This window comes from Bos indicus x Bos taurus, chromosome 9 (assembly GCF_003369695.1).
Source record: "Bos indicus x Bos taurus breed Angus x Brahman F1 hybrid chromosome 9, Bos_hybrid_MaternalHap_v2.0, whole genome shotgun sequence".
Classification (NCBI taxonomy): domain Eukaryota; kingdom Metazoa; phylum Chordata; class Mammalia; order Artiodactyla; family Bovidae; genus Bos; species Bos indicus x Bos taurus.
This window is the reverse complement of record NC_040084.1, coordinates 69728168-69754416: the sequence shown is the minus strand read 5'-3', so window position 1 is coordinate 69754416 and position 26249 is coordinate 69728168. Positions and strand designations below refer to the sequence as shown.

Sequence of the window (26249 nt, the reverse complement as noted above, 5' to 3'; positions counted from 1 at the left end):
TTTAGGTTATTTTCTGGTCTTTGTATGGAGAAGGAAATGGCAAGCCACTCCAGTATTTTTGCTTGGGAAATCTCATGGACATAGGAGCCAGGAGGGCTACTGTCCATGAGGTCACAAGAGTTGGACATGACTTAACAACTTAACCATCACTACCACTTGGTCTTCGTAAAAGATGATACTTTCATGCATTTGTGCAAAGCATATCTGTTGGCACCACTTTTACAAATGAAATTATTGAATGAAGGCAATGTGTATTTTTTTATTTTAATACATACTGCCTGATTGCTAAGTGTAAAAAGTTTTATAACAAAACTGATGTAGAATTGATTTGGTTCGAAAGTGAGACCTACTTCTCGTACTCTGCTTTCTATTTAGATAATGTTGGGAAGAAAAAGATAGCCAAGGATTATAAATGAGATAATAAGGAAGGAATAATGTAGCACAGTGTGTGCAAACTGTGTAACTTTAAAACATTATATTTTTATAGAAATGAAAAAGAGACAGGAATAATTAAAATTACACAATACAGCTTTTAGTAGAGTTAAGGAAAATGGAACATTTTGTTTTATGGTCTTCAACGGGAAAAAAATCATTCACAATTTGCCCAAGTTGTTTTATATATTAAGTTAAATAACAGTTTCAAATACGGGCAAATACGTCTTTAGTTGCAAAATTTCAGAGACAGGCTGTGCTTTTTCCTGATAAAAGTCAAGTCCAGTAAGAAGTTCCACATCACGCACGCGGGCGGTATGTACATTGAATCTTTCTTCAACCCAAAGAGATTCTGATTTATTTTCCTGAAACAGAAAAGCGAAAGATTATTTCCCTGGAGCATGGATTTTCATTAACAGAAAATTCTTTTATTACTTAGAAGTTGTCCCTTTTTCCTGTGGTTTTTTTGTTTGCTTGTTTTTTTCTGAGGTATATTGACATGCATTATATTAGCTTAAAATGTCCAACTCATTGATTCGATATTTGTTATTATGGTTTTTATTGCCTTAAATCTTAATTTGATAGAGCTAAATTTTGGTGTATGTTAACATAAAAAGAAAAATGAAAGTACAAACTATACAATAGCAAATACAGACTGCCGTAAAGTAGAACCACTTTTATATTTACTTCAGATATAACTTTTTTAAAGAAATGAAACATTAAAGATGAAGTCAAGTCTTACTCAGAGGAAATCATTGTCATGAGTCAATGTGAATCCAGTCTGTGTTTTTTTAACTTTTACTGAACATCAATATAAAATATATAGCATTGATTTATGTTTTCAAACTTATATAAATGATATAAATGAGATTCTATATTTTTTCATTCAATTTTATGTTTGTAATCTATTCATAGTGAAATATCTAAATCTAGTTAAATCATCTATTTTTAGCTATGGTTTGTGGCAGCTCAGTTAATATTTTCATTGACATATTGATAGTATTTTTGGCATTATAAATAATAGTGTCATGAATAAATTGGCACATGTCTTCTATGTTTAAGAACATGAGTTTCTAGGATATATAAATGAAATTGCTGGGTCATAGAGTATATGCAACTTTAATTTTACTAAACAGTAAACCTAGCACTCCTCAAAGAGTCGGACACGACTGAGCGACTAAACTGAACTGAACTGAACACTCCTCAAAGTGCATATAACAATTTACACTTCCACTGACAGGGGAGGATAATCCCCATTTCTGCATATCCTTGCCAAACCATGTTGCAAAATAGTGCTTTATCCATATTTAAAGTTTATTACTCTGAGTATTATTGAGTGTCTTTTCAGATATTTCTTGGCCATTTGACTTTCAGTAGGTTTTTAACTAAATATAAAAAATAGCATATTGAAAAAATTATAAATAGCATAGTAAAAAAATTTTACCATAAATACTGTACATATATATATATATATATATATATATATGGGTTAGTTCAATAATTTGGAGCCATGGATTGCTATGAAATTCCTTATTCTTTATTTTTGACTTTGCTGACAGTCATATGAAGTTGCTAAATTTCTAGCTATTTTTTAAAGTAAGAAAGTTTACAGGTTCGCTAATTAGATGAGTCTGCATGGATAACTTTCAATTAACTTTAGCATACTTGTTCACTTGTTTTTTAAATATGCAAGTTTAAAATAGGCAGCTACTATTTGAGCCAGAGGAAGTATAAGAGGAAATCACTGTTTCAAAACTCTAAAGTATTTTTCCAGGTAAGATTCATGAGATGAGTTATTGTTTGTTAAATAATTATGTGATGTGCTAATTTTAACTTATATTTCTAATGGGAATCAAATTCAGTCTTTTCTTCCTGCCTTCACTCTTTAGGGCTTCCCCCATAGCTCAATTTGTAAAGAATCTGCCTGTAATGCAGGAGACCCTGGTTCGATTCCTAGATCAAGAAGATCCCCTGGAGAAGCGAAAGGCTACCCAGTCCAGTATTCTGGCCTGGAGAATTCATGGACTGTATAATCCATGGGGTGGCAAAGAGTCAGACATGACTGAACGAATTTCATTTCACTTTCTCACATTTTAGCGACATTGAATGGTTTTGATCACTTTTCCCATAAAGTTTTCTCCCATTTGGCTTTTATTGTTCTATTTTCTCCTGGCTTATTTGGTATCCATCTAACTGAATGTTTAGTGAACACGTGACAATCTTTTGTAAAACTGCAAAGAAATGATCTTAAAGAACAACCTAATTATATCTAGGCAGGGGTAATACTCAAGCTATTTCATATCAGATAGTTGACCAGCACCAACCAATCTGAACAGAATTCAGCTATAGACAACTGCTCTAGCTGTACCAATGCATCCCAAAGGAATAGAAGCCTGTGTATATTGAGTTTCTATGAACCATATTTAAATATATGCTTTTGATCATTTATATAATCCATTTATTAATCTGTATGTATTACACCTATTACATAAATAGAAATATTGTATACACCCCAAATAAAACTTAATTTGTAAGTTTTTTGAGGTGATATCAGTTTCAGTGTTTTTCTCCCCTAACTGCTTCCTTATTCACTTATAGTCTGGTCATTGCTGGCATCACACTAATGAAACCATCTACATGAGGATGACCTAATTTACTGGAATTTTTGTAGCCCTTTCGCTTAGCTGTTCTGAAAGTCCCTTCTTTATCTTTCATAGCTCGCTCCCTTATTCAATGACGCCTTCTGTTTCCTCAGCTTACTTCAGTTGTTTGCCCTCCTGGAAGAACAGACATCTGATCTTTGGGCCTCCTCTCTCTACTTCCTTCTATTTGGCAATTTCCTTTCACTCCTGTGATTTAATACAAAATCTATCTCTATAATTCTGATCTCCTCTAAGTTCCATACCTGTATTGTCTTATCCCCAATTCTATTTACAGTACAATTGTATACCCCCGATTACATTTCCAGGCTTCCCTGGTAGCTCAGATGGTAAAAAATCTGCCTACAATGCAGGAGACCTTGGTTCGATCCCTGGGTCAGAAAGATCCCCGAGAGAAGAGAATGGCAACCCACTCCAGTATTTGGCCTGGAGAAGTCCATGGACAGAGAAGCCTGGCAGGCTACAGTCCACAGGATTGTGAAGAGCTGGACATGCGTGAACTACTAAGCACACACACAATTACATTTCCAACATATACTAAGTTAAAACACAGATAGTCACGTGGACTTACAGCAACATTCTCATTTATCTGACAGGAATTTAATAATACAAAGTTAAGGGGAAAAAGAAAAAGAAGGAAGAGGGAAGAAATGACGGAAAAACAAAGGAAGAAAAGAAATAAGAATCAAGTTCTCTACATCAAGTGTGAGGTGGAATTGTGACTCTACCATTTCTACAAATGGTGTCAGTTGCCTCAAACCTCTTGCAGTGTGAGTACCTCCACAGACTCAGTGATTAGAATATTTTAAAATGCAGAATTTTCATATAGTATGACCCTTAAAGCAAGCTATTTCACAATTGCACAATTAAAGCACAATTACTTGTTCTAATACTAGTAGAAGTGTTGGCGAATTCTACATCACTCAAACAGTAAAGAATCTCTCTGCAATTCAGGAGACCCAGGTTCTATCCCTGGGTCAGGAAGATCCTCTGGAGAAGAGAATGGCAACCCACTCCAGTATTCTTGCCTGGAGAATTCCATGGACAGATGAACCTGGTGGGCAACAGTCTATGGGGTTACAAACAGTCAGACATAACTGAGTGACTAACACTTTAACTTTCTTTCCAAGGTATAGCTTGTGTAGGTACTCTACTTTCTTGGTGATTTGATTCTATGTGATTTTATCTGTATACAAGATTTCACTTTATATTGACTTTACAATGTAAGTCCTTCATGAAATGTGATTTATTTATAATGACCCCCATTTGCTTACTGTTTATTGAGAATTTTTAGGAGTCTATATGAAATATTTAATTTTCACAACAACTTCATTAGGGGGTGAATTGTTTCATACATTTGAGGAAAGTGACACTCAGCTGTTTCCCCAAAGAGGCCAAATCAGTAAATGAACTCAGATATTCAACTCCAAAACCCAGGCATTGGCATTCTATTCTCTACTGTAGCCTCTTAGGTATTCAACTAGTTTCTCGATTGAAGGACCACAAACAACAAATTTATCCCTCACAAAACAACTGATCATTTTCTGTATTTCTTGGCCAGTCACACCTAAATTTTCAGTTACCTGACTTTATCGTCCTGTCTCTTCCCTCCTTCATATCAAATTGACAGTCACATGTATCAATGTCACAGCCTCTCTTATAATCATAGCTTGTTTCATATTCATCATATTACGTCTCATAGTTCTGTTTATCCAACCTCATGCCCTGATTACTATCCTGTCAATTCTTTAAAATCTTGGAATATGTCCCGCTTAATGGTCTTCATGTCTTAGTCAATAGAAATGATGCCTTATTAATTTTGAGACCGTCTCCCCTGTGGATGCACAGGAAAAGCTTTGTACCATTTGTGCTTCACCTTGAAGTGTAGGTGGAATTTTTAGCAGATAGCGAAGAAAGGCATTCTAGAAGAGAGAAGCTCATGAGCAAGGACATGGAGGTAGGGAAACCTGAGCGCTGGTCAAGTAATTTCAAGAACTTCAGTTGGCCTGGAACTTGGGTCTGCAAAGTCAACTGAGGGTAAATTGGGAAAAGCCTTAAGTACAGGCTGAGGGATTTTTGCTGTTTTTGTACAGTACTTTTATTCAGGGTAGATAGATAAGCAAAGTTTGCGGATGAGAAAATACTCGTAATGAAAAGCTAAATTTTAAGATGAGGAACTTGGTCGTAGTATACAGAGGTAAAGGTGAAAAGGACAGGAGACAATGAAACTACTTAAAATTCATTTTCAAAAGGTCCTAATAGAAGGTAATAAGGGCCTAAATCAGGGATAGCAAATAATTTCTTCTTTGCACACCCATTATGAGTGGCTACCTGGAACCTCTATGATAAAGAACTATTTATTCCTGATTGAGTGGAAAAGAGTATCACACCAAGAGTATCAGTCACCAAAGTCTGCCACTAGAAGAGGAAGTGCATAATAGCAGCTTCCCCTTGTCTCAACTAAATAAACTTCTGACAAGACAAATAGGAAGAGTTTCAACTATACAACATCTCCTGATAGCTTCTTGTTTGGAAACTCTTCATGGTTCTAGGACTGTGAGTGATCCATTGCTTAGCCTCTGACCTTTGCCCTCCATTTCTAGTCAGTGAAAGCAACCATCAAACACTCAAGTTCAAATCCTATCTTCAAGACTCAACTAGAATGTTGCTTTCCTTACCAGAAAGTATTTTTCCTTTGAGATCCTACAACAATTTTACCTGTCCCTCTTTGTGCCACTTACTTTTCTTTTCTCTGTTTGACTAGGCTTCTCAGTGCTAGACTATGAGCCTTTTTTTTTTTTTTTTTGCTATAATTCATGTCTGATTTTTTTGTGTATTGCCCAGAGTACACAGCATGGTGAGGGCAGTTAACGTGCTCAATACCTGAAAGAATAGAGAGGAATCTCAACCTGGCTTAGAATTTAAGCTTTAATCCATCCGTAATAGCCCATGGGATTTTCCATGTGAACGCCCATTTCTACAAATCAGATGTGCCTACTCTTAATTATCCTACCTACCTGCCAAAATAGTTCTCATTCCTAACTTCCCTTTTTCCTAATTGTCTACATTTAAAATCTCGAATTCAGCTTTGACTCTCCATTTTCCTTTGGCTCTTGCATCCAGGCAGTTACCAAGTCCCTCCCTTCATTATCTCCATGGAAAAGTCTTTCTAATCTTTTCACTCTGTTCAAATGATGCCCATCTTTTAGGGCCTTACTTCCATCTCAGTTTATGTAACCATTATTGATTATTCCAGCTAGATGTGTTTCAAATTTGAAACATATAACAGTATTTGGCAATGAATCCTAACTTTGTAGTGTCTCTTACTTTCTAATTTTTAAAATAATTCTTATATGATCAAGTAACCCATTAGTGTGTCTGCATCTCATTTACATATATAATTTACATATCAAAGTTATATATGAACTCCTTGAGGGCAGAGACAATATATTCCTCCCTGGTGCATTCTAAAACGTATCTGTCATGATACTGTGCAGTTACAAGGTATTCAATATATTTGTTGAATGACTTCAGTAAAGACCAATTACCAGGATGGATATTTTTTCTATGAAGAACATATATGAAGTCAAAGTAAATATTTACATGTAATTTGCCTTGATCCACAAGATTTTGAAGTGGCCTAATACATGATATTAAACAAGGAATGTCATTTGAACCAACTTATTTTGTAAATATATGTATATATTTAGGAAAAAGTATATAAATACATAATATATATATATATTTTTGGACCTCACGTTTCAAGTTGATGGGATTTTTATATTTACATAGTCACTTGAGAAGCATTAATTTCGTGCCAACATTGGGACAGAACCTTAAGGTATGCATTCAGAATAAAAGATTAATAAGCTACAACCCTTCCCTTATTAGTGAATGTGAGTAAAATATATCTAAACAAAATATATATGACAAGCATAGATAAACACATGTTCATGTAAGCATATGAATGTTTACATTAATATTTAAATATTCATGTTTAAATTAATGTTAATTACATAGAGATCAGTAGTCTAAGGGAAAGTTCAAAAATGAGGTCACATTTAGTACAACTCTAACCTAGGAAACACCTAAAATATGTACGGTAGTCAGAACCACTTTCTGAAAGGCCAGGTGAGCTCTGATGAATCATTTTCTCTGGGCCCAGGGCCTCTCTGGGGGCATACTCACGGGACAACTTTCCACATTGGTAGGTCGATGAGGGATGACAAAGGGTAAGACGTCCAACCACCCAGTGCAGGCATCAGGGGTTTGGCTCTGGTTTTTACAACTAGTCAACACCACGAAGTAGTGCGTTGGGATGGGAACACTGGTGTTGACTGCATAGCTAAAAGCATAATTGAAAACATTTGATGTTATTATACTTTTGCTTCTGAAGATTATGTGTCTATATATATATATATATTTTTTTTTTTAAGAAACACCAAGGTAAAATTATAGCTAAAGAAAGTAAATAAATAGAAAATATAAAATCTTATCACACATTTTTAAGCCTTATTGAGCCAGAATCAAGATTTACAGAAGTCCAAGCTTGGTCATTCTATCATGGAAAATATTAGAACACAAAGAAAAGCAAGAGCATGATATTCTGCCTCCTAGTTTTGTTGACTTTATACTTTCTAGTGACATTTCCTAATAGAGCAGGGGCTGGGTATGAAGGATCTGGGATTCCAAGACTAGCTGCACACTTCTACTAGACATTAGATGTGTACTAATCCTCTAATATTCTATGACTTTCTAAGTTTCCTCAACTTTAACACGGAGGTGATCCTGTGGTACCATTTTCACAGCATAGACAGGGATAAATTCATACAGCTGATCTGACAGTCCTTTAGTCTCAGATAATAAATATAAAAGTGCCTTTAAAAGTTTCAAGTGCAAAATAAAGGTAAGCTATTAGTGTGAGTCCACTAAAAGGAAAATGAACTGGTATAAGTACAGTATAACTGGTATAACTATGTTACTGTGATTTAGAATCAGAGCTAGACTGCCTGGGTTCTGGCTTCACTACTTAGCTGTGGAACTTACACAAGTTTCTTAACCTCTCTGTGCTTCAGTTTCTTTTTCTAAATGGGAGCTAATGGAATCTAACATGAGGATCTTTCTCAGATTAAATAAAGTATCTGTAAATGCTTAGAAGCATACCTAGCATGGAGTAAAGTGCTATCAAAGCATTTGCTAGAATTATTAAATGGAGAAAGACAGGATCAATAAACACTGACATAAGGACAAGGCAAACAAAATTTAAAAGGTGACAAGCTTAATTAGTGGTCATAAATGTTATCTTATCAGAAGGTATAAGTAGAGATCATTGCTTTACATAGTCTAGGCTTAGACATTACCATAGCTTAGTACAGTCTATTTTGATAATAGAAAAATCATGGATGACACTTCAACTCCTGTTCCTGTGTCCTGGATTCAGGAGTAATTCCTAGCAATCTATATGACCAGGTTTAGTACAGAAATATACAGCTTAGTTTACAAAGATAGTTGTAAATATAAAGTTTATAAAGATAAACAGGACTAGTTTTCTACAGGACACCTATAATCTCTCCTGTGAGATACTTTCATGAATCATCCACTATTTGAACTATTGGGCAATATTTTGAATAGTCACTTCTTGATTGTTTTTATTTATTGCTTAACTGGTTCTCTACTTTCTGATAGCACAGTGAGCATTCCCTACTTCCTTAGCTGCGACAAAACTGTTTTCCTTTCTCATTAGTTTAGAAATTTTCCAAATAAAAAATTTGATAAACCTTTCCTGGACATTATTTTCTTTGCCTGTTGGTTTAAGTCTTTACCATATAAAATTTTGTGAAGTCTTTGATAGACTAGTTGAAAATAGTCAATAATTATATCTCTACATAAATATGTTATATAATAGAATACTGAGTTTTAATTTAAAATATTTAGGTTTCCCCTTATGATACCCTATTGCTAAATCAAAATGTCCATTTGGTTTCAAATTACTTACTCTGCAATTTCATCTGGAGCATCAAAATGGCCATCATAATCATAATCAAATACTGGTCCACTAACCACATTGACTCCATTTCTTTCCATGGCATATTTTACAAGAAGAACACTATGGAAGTAATTCCACATGGCTAAAAATAAAGGAATAAAGTGCTTAAAATATCTACCTTTATTGAACACGGAAATATTTTCTGTTATAAACAGGTACATTTAAATAGCATCCAATTCTACTTCGATACTTGTCAGTGGTCATTGAGGAATTCTGCAAACAGTCTGAGCAGAAAAACTAAACAGCCACATCCATGGTAGGTTTTGTTGTTGATATAGTTGCAGTCTTGAAATTATAGTTAAATATGTCTCCAAAGGACTTCCTAGGGCTGAATTGCTTTGGAGACAGTATTAAACAATAGTCAGAACGTATATACTGCTTTTTTAATTATGACTCAGGACGAACACATTTCATTTACTTATGGTGAGTATTAGAAAAATTTTATTTTGTATAGAAATAATACATTTGCATTATTACATACGATTGTATATATATAAATACAAATGTGTACAATTTTTTAAGGTTTTATTTTGTAATTATCTCTTTTAATTAATTCTTTTGTGAAAAGAATATAAGTTATATATCCTTCCTGTTTCTATATCTAAAACATAAGAACAAAATGACTAATAACAGAAACAAATTTCAGTTAAGGATGTGTCTAGTTCATAAGAGTTCGAAGAGTCACTAAAATTAATAATCTAAGTATATACTTACTTTTGAATGCTTCATACATAGGGACCAAATTACTTGTAATTAAAGCATCATATTGACTATTGGAAGTTCTATTATTTGCTGCAAAACAAATAAATCTTGTTAACTCCAGCTACAAAAGAAAATATAGCATTCTATATAATAGGCCTATTATTATTACATATTAATGTAACTTTATTAACACACAAAACACAGAGTCACAAAGCACTCTCTGGTAGACGTCATTCATAATTCAAGCAGTCTTATGCATCTGATACCTTGCAGACAGTTGGTGACCCTCAAGAAGATATGTCCATGTCCTATCGTCCCATCACCTCAGAAGGTGATAGGTAGGAAAATAGTGTCTTCACAAATGTAATTAAATTAAGGCTTCAAGATAAGATTATACTGAATTTACAAAGAAAGTGAACATTTTAGTTGCTCACTTGTGCCCAACTCTTTGGGACCCACGGATTGTAGCCCACCAGGCTCCTCTGTCCATGGAATTCCCCAGGCAATAGTACTGGAGTAGATTGCATTTCCTTCTCCAGGGGATCTTCCCGACCCAAGGATTGAACCCTGGTCTGCTGCCTTGCAGCCAGATTCTTTACCAGCTGAGCCACCAGAGAAGCCCTTTAGTGACTGGTATCCTTATAAAGAAAAGGAGGGTTGAAAAGAGGAGAGATTTGGAGGAGAAGGCCATGTGAAGATGGAGGCAGAGACTGACTGATTTAGCTCCAAGCCAAGTAACACCTGGAGCCCCCAGATGCTGGAAGACCTAAAGAAGGATCCTCCCCTAGATTCTCTCCCGGGAAGAGAATGTGGCCCTGTTGACACCCTGATTTCAGACTTCTGGCCTCTAGAACTTTGAAAGAATAAATAAAGCTCTGTTGCTTTAAGCCATTGAGTCTGTGGATAATTTGTTACACCAGTTTCTAAAGCAAATATAATACTGATAGGAAAGCATCATTATTGAATATACATAAGATAATAATGCTGTGATAAATAACTATTCCAAAATAAAATTTTCTTAAGAAAGAGAGTTTTAACTCAAGGAAGACTGCTGACAGCACCACAAATGATTGGCTTTGAAGACTCACGGACATGACGTCTAGCAGAGTGTGTGCTGGGTGTGTGTACTCTGGACCCAGACTCCTGGGGTTGGAATCCCAGCTCTGCTGCCCACAGCTGATCCACTTGGGCAATATGCTATGTCCCTCTGTGCTTCATTTGTCTCATAGCATCTCTCACTGAAATATTGAGAGGATTTAAATTCCTGCAAGCCTATGAGTGTTTCTTATAACACTATTTACATTTAAACTGCACTTGGCTACCTTAACTAATACTCTATTGAAAGGCCAATATATGGGCACCGAAAGGCAAAGAGAAGCAAGAGATTTTGGCTTTTTTCTTTAAGATTTCACATGCTGTTCACAGTCCTCAGATCCTCTATGACTTTTCTACTTTTTAAATTAAACTCTGAAAGTTGGAAAGTCAATAAACATTATCTTCTTTTCAGAGAAAAATAAGAATTTGCCCAGAATGGAACTGCTAACAGAATTTGTAATGGAAAATTAGAAGGGAGTTTCATTCTAGCCTTAATATTTTTTGAGACAAGCTGTTTAGCTTTTAATTTTATTTCCTTATCAAGGCAAACATTTATAAATCAACCAGTATCTTAAGGCTTAACAGACACTATTTTAAGGCTGAATTTAAAAATTTTTGTTGATCAAATGTTGCAACTATTTAAGATTTGTCCTAGGGTTTACATACATTTGATGAAGCTCTAATTGTCTCTAGAGATTGTAGTAAGATACATCAGTTTATTATCCTACTTCTGCTAGGAATTTTACATCAATGTGATACTTGCTTTCATTGAGCCTTTTCTCCTCCACTGTAAGCTTCAGAATCTCTGAATTATAAATCTCTAAAGTAACCTCTTTGGTTATGGCTTCCAGAAAACCGAAGCCAAATATCTGGAGAAAACCCTTTCCCAGAAGTTAAAATTGTTGAAAATCTCTTGAGTAAATTAAGGAAATGACAACCCTTGCTGAACAGAGAAGAGATTTGAGTTTTATAAAAATCACACTAGCTTTTGCATGTTCCCAAGAGAAAAGCTTTCTGAAAAAATATTTCAAGTTCATTCAGCTGCTTAATCCACAGTTTAAAGCTGTTGGGTATACAGCGTGAGCAAAAGGCCCAAATTCCAGGCTAATTTGTCTTCATACGCACAGCTGCATTCTCCATGCAAGCCTTAGCTTGGCCAGTCATCAGGAGAAAAAATTGTTTTTATAGATGCTTGTGTCCTTCTCCAAAGAGACTTCAGTTTTAAAATTAAACTTAAACCTGCCGAACTCTCTGAACATCTGGGCCAGATCAGAGCTGATGTGTGGTTCCCACTGCAAAATTTATTAGTTTTTATTATAGCTCCAGGCTGACCCACAACCACTGGAAGCCTCCTGGGCAGCTAGTTTAGCCCAAGCAGGTAGTTTTGGTGGGGAGCATATGTTTAAGGCACATGCCCACATCCAGCTGATGAGGGCTTTCTAAGCTGCTGCTCTAAAAAAGAGTTATACAAACCAGGAGGATAGAGGAAGCCGTGGGTGATATTCTTGTCTGCTAAAGAGAAGGAACAATTCTGGCTCTCAGAAGGAGCCACCCTGACATCAGCCCGCAGACAGTCTGAGACAGTGGGAGGAAGAGGCGATGTGTCTCCCTGTTGAAAGAAAGAAGAGAAGAAAAAAAATGACGCCCACGTGTGGCTCACCCATCCCCTTATATGGTTTGTAACTTCCCTAGAATGTTTTTCATTTAACCTTTTCCTATTTTCTTAGTGAATCAGGTCTACGCAAGCGATGGAAATGGATGTCTTCAGCAATGTTTTCTTCTGTGGTTCCCTTCTGGTTAGGGACACAGGGAGGGCAAATCAAATACACTTTGGAAAGGATTATTTGCAGAATAAAACCTGAACTGAGTACAGAGAAGTAATGAGAGCTACTGCTAAAAATCCAAATCCTTTTTGGGATCTAACTTTTAGGTGGTAATTTATATTGTGCTTGCAATTAAAAATTTAAAATAAATATAAACAATTTATTTTAAAAATATAGATAGAATTAAGAATAGTATTCTTCAATTGAACAAGAACTTCTAGTTAACCTAAGATTAACTTAAAGAAGCTATAGTTGTATGAATTTACTTAATTGGGAACTTTAATAAATTTGTAGCTATGCTTTATTGATTATGAAATATAAGAATTTTTTTAAATTTTCTTTGCAACTTTATTTAGAGAATAACACAATAATTTATTTACTAGCAGGTATCCTCTAAATGTGCCACCTAAGTACTTAAGGTGATATAGTATTATATAATCATATTTTTATTAGCAAAAAATTATGAGTATATAAACATTTTGCTATTCATTTAAATTTTTCAGAGATTTTTATTCATAAGCTCTCTATTGCCCACTGCATACTTATTTTTTAAAAAATTATTTTGCAATTTATAAAAGAGAAGATTAAATTAAATTAGAATGCTCTTCCTCTATTCACTATATTGTGTTAAAAGCAAAAATTAGCTATGGTGTCTAACGAGGGGGTTGCAAGAGGTGGACACAACTCAGTGACTAAATCACGACTACCTCTAAAACATATGTGGTGATTATTTTATAATATAGGCATATATCAAATCATCACATTGTACACATTGTAAACTTACACAATGTTATATGTCAATTATATCTCAATAAAGTTGGGGGGAAATAAATAAAATGCACAAGATCAGTTAACAAAGGAAAAGGCAAGTTACACTGTGTGCTATCCCCAAGATGAGATATAGAGCAGATAGGAGATGATGAGGGGAAGGACAGGTGGAGAACATACTGCAGTACTCCAGTTGGAAAAAACCATACAGAAGCTGAGTAATTTCTCAACTCGATTGTACACAAACATTTATCTTTGCTTCCTTCTGAAATCCTACTAAAAGAACAGTAATGATAAAGACACATAAGAGGTGATAAAATCTTTTCAGAAACAGGAAGTTAAAGAAACATATTTGTTTACTACTGTAACCTTGACTTGGTAAACCAGTGAACATTGAAAACCAAGAGCCTGTGGTTGGGGAAAGCCCAAAGAAGCTGATTCTTACTGTAGAACACCAGAAGCGTAGAGCTTGGGAGTCTCCTAACGACAGGGGATGTGTGTAAATTTGGAAAGAAGAGGATAGATTGAAAGTCTGTAAAAGAGGCCAGACAGAATGTTTGCTCACTGGAGAGGTTGAACCAGAAGGACAACCAGGCCAAAGCACACCTACACAGCAATGGAATTAAATTTAAAAATCTATGTACTGAACGGTAAGATTCCCTCCAGTCTCATCATCCCTGTATATGTTGATTCAGATTAGAAGTGTCCTTTCTTTGGAAAACAAACCAGCCTGAAAATAAAGTTAGATACAATTGAGAGTCTCCAACAAGATGTCTGGTCCTTCTAATTAATCTATAATGAAGCCTATCAGCTGGCAAGCCCCAGCCCTGTAGCTTGGTGTCTCACCATTAAAATGTGAGCTGACAGCCAAGGACAATCAGATATATTCAATGGGGTTGGGAAGAGAAACCAAGAAGAAAAACAGACAATGCTGAGAGTAGAAGAAAACTCTCTTCTTAGATAGATGAGTGTATATATGTTATCATAAAGAAAGAGCAGAAAGCATTTTAAAAGGAAAGAGATAACAGAAAGAGCTCTTGGGATTTAAAAATATGACAGCAGAAATAAAATTTTCAGTAAGCTCTAGAAAATGAAATTGCAGCTATTTCTCAAAAAGTGAATTAAAAACAAGAGATAGAAGAAAGGGAGAAGCATATAAAAACATTAGAAGTCTAATATCTTATTAATTTTGAAGAAAACATATTTCTAAAATTCTAAAGCTATTCCATAATTATGCATATTATTTAGAATAAAAACATTTTGAGATGCACATTTGAGATGAAGCCTCAAATATATTTCTTCCTTTATTAGGAAGCTCCTCAGTGATATAACCACCAATACAAGGAGCAGATTAAGAAATATGAAGGTATTTGTTTTAGATACAGTATATCCACTCTCACCATTTATTTCATTGTCCTTCTGGTGATGGATACTAGAATGCTAAAAGCATTTGTTCATATTCTTTCAAAAACATATAATGAACAATTCTGAATGACCAGTTTTCTTTACTTGGTAGAAAGGGGCACATAAAGATGTAGGGACTTCCCTGGTGGTTCAATGGTTAAGACTTCATGCTTCCATTGCAGGGGGCAGAGGTTCAATTTCTGGTCAGGGAAGTTCTGCATGCCACTAGGTATGGTCAAAAAAAAGATGTTACAAAGTGAGAGAACCAGGGAGACTTACAGCTAAACCAGTAAACCATATAGACACCCAGGATATTGTGAGTTGATGTTTCATCCTGCCACCTTTTCTGAGTTCCTTAGAGTTTTTTTAAGTCAGAGGATAGAAAGTCAGGAAAACAATAAATAGAACTCAGACACTGAGATGAAATCTGAACTCTTTAGCTCTCAAAATTCTTCAAGGGAAGTAGATGATGAACACAGACAGGAAAGTAAGATACTTTCATTTCTAGTCGGGCATGAATACAAAGCAGAACTTAAAAAGGGATAAAATTATTTTTATTGAAATTATAAACTCTCCTTATCTGTAGGCTGAATGTCAAAGCTAAAACATATTTTAGGAAGATGGAAGAACTGCTGTCTTGCTTTATGGTAAGAATAACAATTATACACATTTTAAAATTATTTTTCTGGTCTTGTTTTTTTTTTTTCTATAGGGAAAAATACTTATTACAGTTCAAAAAAAATCTTTTGCAATACACAACAATGTCCCTAGTTTTTAAAGACTCACAACATATTTGGGTCACAATTTATAATATCAGTGCTAACAAGCTTTAGAAACAAAAAAGGCTTTGTAAAAATTCCATCATTGGAAATATATACATATGTATACACATGTATGTGTGTATATGTATATATATATATATGTATATGTGTGTGTGTATATATATATATATATATATATATATATATATATATATCTCCTTTACCCTATATATAGGCAGGGGAAGATATCTTTCAAACTGTGCTAGATTTTCTTCTCTAAAAAAGCCTTTTGACTTCATATTCAATTTCTGAATTCTATATGCTAAATAATAATTGTAATTCTTGCTATTATTTTAAATTTTCTACCTAGCAACAAAGAAAAACAAACACTTTACATCTTCCTACTGAGGAAGCACAGAAGCAAAATCCTTATACAGTCTGAGCAACCTTAACAGTTTTGAAACAATTGCTCTAGGACCTTGATTTCAAATCACAACTACTTCCCCAAAACTCTTCTGAGATAATAATAACAATTAGAAAACCCACCAAAGCCACAGAAAAACAAAAGCTCCATAAAACTTAAAAACACAAGCCAATTGGGTCCACGCTCCAAAAAGTGCTTATTTAAAGTCTGATTTTTAAAACACAGAGCTGATTTACAACATTTTTTATGTGAATCTCAAAACATCCTTGTATGTAATTATCTTGAACCACAACATACTAACAGAGTAATTTCTGAATTAGAAAGCAGAAAATTGCTAGAATTCCATCCTGTCACATGGAGGGAGAAATACACAAGAAGTTCTGTGGTACCAGTGAAAGGACAGGAACTTTGGGTAACAAAGACGCTCGTTTTAAAACAATAACAAAAAAAGAATTGTACTGAACTCCTAGTCTGAGCCCACTTAAAATCTCTCTGCCTCTGGTTTCCGCTAAAGCTCATATAAATTCAGGAATGCAAGACAGCAGGGGAAAGTATTAGAAACATAAACATTCTCCTTACCACCACATAATCCCAGGTACCTAGATTTTTCAAAAGAAAACTGACTAATAAAACTGGCCATGAACATATTGCCCCTCTCAAAATCAAAAACAACAGAAATTATTTTAAGGAATGAATAACTTCATATTTGTTTCATAATATGCTTCACAGTATGTTCACTGTATGAAAATCACAAATAAATGAACACTGTGCCTATTAAGAAATTGATGTCACCATTAACCATACATATGAACTCAGGCAACTTTGTGAAATATTTGCCCATATTGGAAAACAACATGAGTGCTTGTCTACCACTGGCCACAATTAAACCATTGTCAGCAGGAGAGTTGGCGTTGAGGACACATAAAGCCTTAATTATTTGTGGGAAAATATGCTTATTTTTCTCCAAAAATCTTGAATTGGAACAAGAAGAGTAAATAAACTGGATACCACCAATCGCTTCCTTTCCATAAAAAGAGATGGAATATCTGAACCCTTAGCAAGAACAGTAATAGTAGGGGTTTGTCATCAGAGTCTTTGTATCTAAAATACCAATTTTCTCTACAAAAATAGCTTCCTGATTATTTATCTTTCTGGTTGGGAGTCTGGTTGGAAATACTGCTTTCTCTTTAGCTCTTTAAAAATAATGGTTGGGATTAATTTATCCAGTGTATTCACTCAGTAAACATTTACTGGGCAGCTGTATGGTCCTGGGGAATGCTTTAAATAAAACCATTTCTGCCATGAATGAGTGCTTGGGTTAATTTTTGGCAGATTGATTTTTGCTTTTATTTATTTTTTCCTAATTATTAATGAAGTTCAATTGCTTGGTCCATATCTTTTGCCCATTTATTAAGTACAATGCTTGTGATTCTCTTGTTTATTGGCAGAAATTTACTGCCTGTTCTGGATCCTAATTACTATTCTGTATACTCATCACTTATTTCTTATGGTGGTGGTTTAGTCACTAAGTTAGGTCCAACTGTTTGTGACCCCATGGACTGTAGCCTGCCAGGCTCCTCTGTCCATGGGATTTCCTAGGCAAGAATACTGGAGTGGTTGCCATTTCCTTCTCCTGTTATGGTCATCATTTGTTTCTTATATGCAATGCAAATCCATCCATAACTTAGTTTTTTGCCACACATTAATGTAAATTAATCAATTTCCTTTGAATTATTTTAGTTTTTGTTGTTATTCTATGTACTACGAATTCCTTCCTTATCCTAAGGCCATAGACATATACACAAGAGAAAATATGGGTTTGCTGTTCACATCTGGGTCTAGAATTTCACCAGTAATTTAATTTTGTATATGATGTCAAGTAAGGAGCTGAGATTTTTTTTTTTCTTATGGAAGCCAATTGTCCCAGTGACATTAATTGAAAAGGAGTTTGCCAAATAGTAAAAAAGAAAAGAGGATTTAAACCATTGGATTCTCAACTTCAATCTGGAGAGGTCTGACTCCTATTATATTCATATAACTCTAGCCTGACTTCTTAGAGTGCTAAACCCTATAGGAGAAAATTACCTCTTAATCACATTATGTTTATTGTACCTACCCAGGTATACAACAGATAGTATAGTATTTTAAAGTCATCAAATAAATAACAAAACCTTTTATAAATAAATTACCATCACCTCTTAGGCACACCCACCAATACTTGGGAAATACCAAGTGAAACGTGTGCCTCTGTACTTCCTGTTGCTTTTCTTTGAAATCTTTTTTCTGTCTGCCATACCAGTTGGCCAACTGGCCTGTAAACACTCTGCTTTCTTCAAGCAAAACACCAAGTATCCCTCTTTTGCACTCATGTAGCACCTGCAAGAACTTGTAAGTAAAACCTGGGACACTGTCTTACAAGTCACAGGCCCAGGGGACTCCTTTAGGTCTCTCTGCTGGAAATCAAAATCCAGCATTTAAAATGTCAAAGAACTACAAATTGGGTCATTTGTAGTGATGTGGATGAAACTAGAGTCTGTCAAACACAGTAAAGTAAGTTAGAAAGAGAAAAACGAATATCATATCTTAACACATATGTGGAATCTAGAAGAATGAAACTGAAGAACCTGTTTGCAGGGCAGGGATAGAGAGAGACGCAGATGTAGAGAACAGGCTTGTGGACCCAGCAGGGGAAGGAGAGGGTGGCATGAATTGAGAAGGTAGCACTGACACATATACACTACCATGTGTAAAACAGGCAGCTAGTTGGAAGCTCAACTAGACAGGAAGCTCAGCCCAGTGCTCTCTGATGAACGAGAGGGGTGGGATGTGGGGGCTGGGCAGGAGGTTCAAGAAGCAAGGGATGTATGTACACATATGGCTGATTCACATTGTGGTACAGCAGAAACTAACACAACGTTGTAAAGCAATTATAGTCCAATATAAAAAATAAATTAAAAAATAGTATCACTCTGAAAGAAAAACCAAACAAACTACAATTTCTTTCCAGCCTCTGTGGACCAACGGACACAAGGACTTACTGGTTTAGGGACCGTATATGAGCTCCAAAGCGGCATCCTGAGAGTTTTGTCAAATCCACTGACATATTCCCTGTGATAAAGGAGACAGGGCTCCTTGTTCTTCTGTATAAGCCTGGGCCTCCCAAATGGCAAATTTAGTTTCTCTGTTGCTGTTACTAAAATAAAAATAACATAAAATAAAAATGTGAAATTAGCAAATGTTTCTATTGCACAGCCTGGCTCTGAGCTCTTGGCTTAGATGGTGAAGAATCTGCCTGCAATGCAGGAAACCCAGGTTCAATATCGAAGATACCCAGGAGAAGGGAATGGCAACCCAATGCAGTAAATAATTGTTGCCTGGAGAATTCCACGGGCAGAGGAGCCTGTCTATGGGGTCTATGCATACAAACCACCTATCTCTGATGGATTACTATTTTCCAGGTACTCTGGACATGACTAAGTGACTTCACTCTCACTTTTCACTTTCATGCATTGGATAAGGAAATGGCAACCCACTCCAGTATTCTTGCCTGGAGAATCCCAGGGATGGGGGAGCCTGGTGGGCTTCCGTCTATGGGGTCGCACAGAGTCAGACACAACTGAAGTGACTTAGCAGCAGCAGCTGGTAACTCTTTTACTTATTTAACCTCTTTGCATCTAACAACAACCCAATGAGGTAGGTGTTATTATTCCATTCTACAAATTATGAAACTAAGGCTTAGATAAATTACTTAACTAAACAGCTTACAGTTCACAAGACATATTTGAAGAGATAAAACCTTAAAAGCACATACTTATAACAAAGATTAATTACTGTACTTATTGTCCTAGGAAAGAAATTGGAATTTTATTAAAAGTATGTCCTAATGTATTTATTCTTTTTTGTTTGCCATTATAATCTAGATTTCATCAAGCACTGATGGCTAAAAATCCTGCAAAGTATTTATGCCATGGAATAACAGTAGATTATAAGAAGATCATCAAAATAGCCAACATATTTACTGAACTTTTACTGTGTGAAAAGCACTGTTCTAAGTACAAACATATGTTAACTCATTTAATCTTCGTAACAGGTCTAAAAATAGCTATTTCCATTTTACAAATGACAAAAACAGACCTAGAGAGTTTGGTACAAGAATACTTAAAAGATAACATGTTGATAATAGTTAATAATACAGTATTTCGCATTTGAAACTGACTGAAAGCAATCTTTTAAAACCCTCATTACACGAAAAACAATTATAACTGTGTATGGGGACAGATGTTAAATAGACTTATTGTGATGGTCATTTCACAATAAATACAAATATCAAATCATTATATTGTATACCTGAAACTACTATAATGTTATATATCAATTATATCACAATTAAAAAAATTTTTAAGTAAAAAATAAAAGGGATAACAGTTAATAATTACATTACTTCAGACCAGACACTTCTAAATTCTTCCTACTCATCCGCTCTTTTAATCTTACAGTTACATGAGATGAGTACTATTTTTATAGATGAGAAGTCTGAGATACAGAGAGGATAAGTGATCTGGCCCAGGTTACACAGCTGGCAAGCCGTAGACACAGGACTTAAAGCCAGGCAATCTGTCTTTTCCCATCTAAAAAAGTGAATAGAGGACTGTAGGTGATGCACAGCCATTTCAAGGAGGCTGTCCCATCCTTGGAACCAGTGTAACTACTGCATGCTTGTGATGCTGTGATTAGATTTGTGGCATTTTTCCCTCCTGTGTACTGACAATGAAATCTTCATGGTCAAAAGAGACTGTAAGCTTATTTCAGAGAAGCCCAAAAAAGACAGCATGGTGTTTTGTTAGGGCTAAACAACAAAGATTTAATATAGTTTCCACTGACTTACTTTCATCTTGGGTGAGATCTAGCATTTGATTCACACGTTCAAGGTCAGAATTCTGCAAGATAATGTGGGAGATGGGGAAGAAGTGAATCAAAGTAACAACATATGTTTTACAAGGTATCAAGACTATTTCTGTAGTAATCGCATAAATGTTTTACTACTGAACAAAAAAGTCAAACCCCACTCCAGTACTCTTGCCTGGAAAGTCCCATGGATGGAGGAGCCTGGTAGGCTGCAGTCCATGGGGTCGCTAAAAGTCGGACACGACTGAGCGCCTTCACTTTCACTTTTCACTTTCATGCATTGGAGAAGGAAATGGCAACCCACTCCAGTGTTCTTGCCTGGAGAATCCCAGGGACGGGGGAGCCTGGTGGGCTGCCATCTGTGGGGTTGCACAGAGTTGGACATGACTGAAGTGACTTAGCAGCAGCAGCAGCAACTTGAGTTTAAATTCCAGTTCTTTCACTAACTTAAAGATACGGAGATATTACTACTTGCAAGAATATATTTTTTGTGTGGGAAGTTGCAAAGAAAAAATTGATAAGGCTGATCATTTTGACTATGACTGGAATCAACTACTAAGCTGGGATGACAACATCCCAGGGCTTCTTAGGTTTTAATATATGTGCATGCAACTCCCTTGAGGGTCTTGCTTCAATGCAAATTTTGGTTCGGTGTACACCTGAGCTCAGTAGGGCCTGAGATTCTGAATCTCCAATCAGCTTGCAAGTGAAGCAGATGTTGATCCTGGGACCACACTTTGAGCAGGAAGGGACCTTCCTTACAGAGAACTTGTGTTTTCCAGTCAGATAGACTGAGCTTCTGTGACATTGGACAATTCACCTAACTTTTCAGAGTCCTCTTTATTTCTAAAGAGGGGAATAAAACACCTGCTTCATAGCATTTCTTATCATTACTTTAAATAGTAGTTCTACTGAGGTTATCTGGAGCAGTAGGAAACCCACACCCTTACTCTGATCTTCAGTGTAGATTAGATTTTTTGCAGGAAGCTTAGATTTTTGTCCCTTTAAATCATTTTTGGTTGGTAATTTATTTATGCCTTTATTTCTGTGATATAATGTTATTTTGAGGATTAGAGAATGGAAAGTCTTCCCTGTCCCCTGAATGTAAGAAACAATTCTTCCCTGAGGCAGCAACTGATTACTTAGCTTTACAACCACCCTTGGAACTTGGCATCAAGTGTACCTTGACATTAGTTTGAGCTTGATAGACTCCTGGTAACTGCACTCCAGTTCCATTCTGAAATCCCAGTCCCACCCATGTGCTCCAATTCCTACAGAGGTGTAGGGGTTTTCTCCTTGTATTTTGAGTTCCTGTTCTGATTGCTAGCCTTTGGGAGACCCCTCTTAGCACTGGAATCTCACCTTGATGGGGGTCTCCAGGAATCTGAAATCCTACTCCTGAACTAACTTTGGCACTTAACCTCTAAAAAGACCTTCCCAGTGCTGACTGTCAACCAGTGTCCAAGCATTGATCAAATACCTCCCACTGAAAACGCTAGACTTCCTGCTGATCAGATGACATACCACCTATTCTAGTGGGTGTGTCTGATGCTAGATCTCAGTCCTTGGCCCCTCTAGATATTATTGTTCTGAAATAACCAAGTTTGACCATATGATTCTTAAGCTTTAGGAGAGGTAGTTTATGAGGGAAATCAAAGAGAGCCCCAGGATTCCACTGTTTCGAATGATCAGGGATAGATAGCCCACCATGGAGTAACAATTGCCAAATAGTGCTTTCCAGTTTACAAAACATACTCAAAAACTTAATCTTGCAATGTAGTTCTTATTTCCAGATAAAGTTCAGAGAAACCACATACTCATTTAGTAAATATCTGAGCTAAATTAGAAACCTGGTTGTTAGCTACCCTGGTTATAGATGAGCTTGCCCTTTACACTCTTATGGATCCATAAAGTTATTACTTACAGTTTGTAGTCTGGAGCATGAACATCCTAGAGTATCTGTGGGCAATGGAACAGTAAAGCCACAAACAGAAAACTTTGACAATTCCTCTGCATGGGATGGTTCATAAAAAGGGACCTTCAGAAGATGGTTTAAACTACCATGGGTACCGTTGTTTGGTGCTGGTTGAATGTGTAGCAGATCTGTTTAAAAAGTAAATTAAAGGAGTTTTAAATTAGAAGGCAGCAACATCTATGCAGAAGATGATAGAAAGCAAACACCTGCTATTTATTTCTTTAATAAATTCTGCTGTATATGCCGTTTGGTTTACCAGCTTTCCCTTTCCTTCTCAATTTACCTACCTCATCTTTCTAGAAAATAGAAGCAGTTGCTCTAAATGAGCCACAGGAATATTCATTAACTGTTTCTGTTCCTCCAGAGAAAAGTATCTTTGCTTAAATGGTCACTTTATGCCTTAAGCATATCATGGTTTTCTAGCATAAAAAGCTCTGAGAAGGCAATGGCACCCCACTCCAGTACTCTTGCCTGGAGAATCCCAGGGACGGGGGAGCCTGGTGGGCTGCCATCTATGGGGTCGCACAGAGTCGGACACGACTGAAGCAACTTAGCAGCAGCAGCAGCAGCAGCATAAAAAGCTATACTTTCAGTAAGAACAATTTTGTGTGCTTAGTCGCTCAGTTGGGTCCAACTCTTTGCGACCCCATGGACGGCAGCCCATCAGGCTCCTCTGTCCATGAGATTCTCCAGGCAAGAATATTGGAGTGAGTTGCCATTTCCTTCTCCAGGGGATGTTCCTGACCCAGGGATTGAACCCAGATTGAATCTTCATTGCAGGCGGATTCCTTAACTTCTGAGCCACCCTTTCAGTAAAAACAAGTTTAAAGAAGTTAAATAATTTATAATATTACTTATAGTATATTTACTTAGTTATAGGAAAGTTCTCTAAGTACAGATACTTTTAAAGTAATAAACTGGTGAACTCTGCTTAAAATAATTTTCCCTATAAAAACAGAACATACAAATCTTGCACCAACATACCCTTGTACATGGCTCCTGCTGAGGCCCCCAAAGAGATCTCTCCTAGAACTGCCATCCTCTCTTTTTCCTTTTAAACCCTCCCTAAAAAGGGCCAGCAGCCCTGACCACAAACTCAGCCTTGGGAACCAAGACTTTAAGTTGTTAAGGCTACAACACATTCTTTTTAAATGGATAGTCTTTGGTATCTAAGTCACATTCAATTACCACAAGCCAGTGGCAAGATTAATAAGAGTGACAATTGGGAGCAAATTTGTTAACGAATTCCTAAAGTGAAAGGTGAAATTGCAGCTTGTTCATTGTCTTGCTAAGTGGTGCGTAGTCTGAGGTAAGCATACCAGCAGGAAGGTGGGTTAGATTCCCCAAACTCTAGTTCTTTAAGGTTTTTAACATTGAGTGTAATAAGTGCTGATCCACCAGGACTTTTTTTTACCTCCTTTTATTCCAGAAGCTTTCTGTCTGTAATCACAAGAAAATACTTCTGTTTTTAGGTGTGCTATTTCTGTTTTGAGAAGTTCGAAGTGTAATTTTATTTATCTAATCTCTATCAAATTTTCATATAGTAACTAACAGAAAAGTTGGTCTCCCAAGGTCTGTTGTTGTTTAGCCACTCAATCGTGTCTGACTCTTGTGACCTCATGGACTGTAGCCCGCCAGGCTCCTCTGTCCATGGGATTCTCCAGGCAAGAATACCGGAGCGGGTTGCCATTTCCTTCTCCACTCCCAAGGTCTAGTGTTTATCATTACTTAAAAAAACCTCACACTTATAGCTGAATAATTCTGATTAATAAATATTTCTCCCTCGTCTTTTTCTACTTTCTGTCTTCTTAAGGCAGAGCATCTACTTCTAGGATATCACCTAGAAGTGATATCAGCATATCACCAACTTCAAAATTCATATTTTTGAAACTCAATTCATATTTGATTATTGAATTTATATAGATATACTTACCACATAATAGGTTATAGACTTCAATATTGTCAAATGGTTCAACTTCAGTCTTCTGTTTAAAACTGGGTCCATGTGCCAAAAAGATAGCCTAGGCATTAAAAGTCCAGTTATTAAATGCCATGTAAACTCAAAAACAGACAAGAGATATGATTTAACAACTCTTCTATTCATATCTTATTGCTCTGTAAGGAATGCTTTCCATACTTTTTTTTTGCTGTATGTTTTTTTATTATTGAAGTATAGTTGCTGTACAATATTATATAAGTTACAGGTGTACAATGGAGTGATCACAATTTTTCAATATTCTATTTATAGTTGTGATAAATATTGGCTGCTTTCCAGATTTGAAAATGATTTTTGCATCATTTCTACCTATGATATTGTACTAAGTGCAATCAAGTATAATCTATACTGTGTTTATTTCTAAATCCACCTACTTCCATAGCATCTCCTATGTCAACAAACCAGGATAATACAAGTATTAGTGGACAATTAATGCCAGCACAGTTCTACAATATCTGGATGATAGAAATTTATCACCAAATCATATATTCTTTTATACTCCTTTCATATCATCATTCATATATATTACTACTACATGACAAAAAATGTTGAAATTTCTAAGCACTGAATTTTTGTACAACTTATATTTGCTCACTGATTTCTCAAATACATCTCTCATTTACTTTTAGGATAAAGAGACCTAAATATTTTTATTTATGTTTAGCTGATTTTGTGTGTTAGTCACTCAGTCATGTCCAACTCTTTGTGACCCCGTGGATTGTAGCCTGCCAGGCTCCTCTGTCCATGGGATTCTCCAGGCAAGAATATGGAAATGGGTTGCCATTTCCTGCTCTAATTAAAGGTAACTTAATTACATTATGTCTAACAGATCTAATTGTTTTAGAATATAAATAACTAGGAGAACAGAATCAAACATGGGTAAGCCATTATTTTCAGGTGACAAGAATACAAATATACACATATATATTTTCCCAAGATAATCAGCAAAGCATATTGCTTTGTTATGCCAATTGTCTATATCCACCTGTTAGAATGAAAACTTCACGAGGGCAGAGGTCTTTATCTGTGTTGTTCACAAATGTATTCAAGAGTCCTAAACATTGTCTGCCACAAAGTAGGTGCTCAATAAATATTTGTTTTAAAAAAGGCAATAAGTTGTTACCTCCATGCTCTTAAACTCATTGTCATAACCATGGTTGCCTCCTCCACAGTATGAATATGCTCTATTCCTATAAAAAAATATATTATTACACTGTGATCAGTCTATTTTGATATGAGACCTTATTGCAAACTGAGC

At 35.8% G+C, this 26249-nt stretch overlaps 1 protein-coding gene across 1 annotated transcript in view; it reads right to left on the bottom strand.

Moving 5' to 3' along the window:
• Positions 1-460: 460 nt before the first annotated feature.
• The window catches only part of ENPP3 (ectonucleotide pyrophosphatase/phosphodiesterase 3), an 88314-nt gene continuing 62525 nt past the window's right edge, over positions 461-26249 (bottom strand). Inside the window, exons 16-25 of the mRNA XM_027551560.1 lie at positions 26115-26181; positions 24929-25016; positions 22945-23123; positions 21001-21052; positions 19154-19308; positions 12409-12544; positions 9853-9930; positions 9088-9220; positions 7281-7437; positions 461-797 (exon numbers count right to left, since the gene is read on the bottom strand). Coding sequence (XP_027407361.1) covers positions 627-797; positions 7281-7437; positions 9088-9220; positions 9853-9930; positions 12409-12544; positions 19154-19308; positions 21001-21052; positions 22945-23123; positions 24929-25016; positions 26115-26181 — 1216 coding nt within the window. The 3' untranslated portion in view covers positions 461-626. The remainder of the gene's footprint in view (positions 798-7280; positions 7438-9087; positions 9221-9852; positions 9931-12408; positions 12545-19153; positions 19309-21000; positions 21053-22944; positions 23124-24928; positions 25017-26114; positions 26182-26249) is intronic.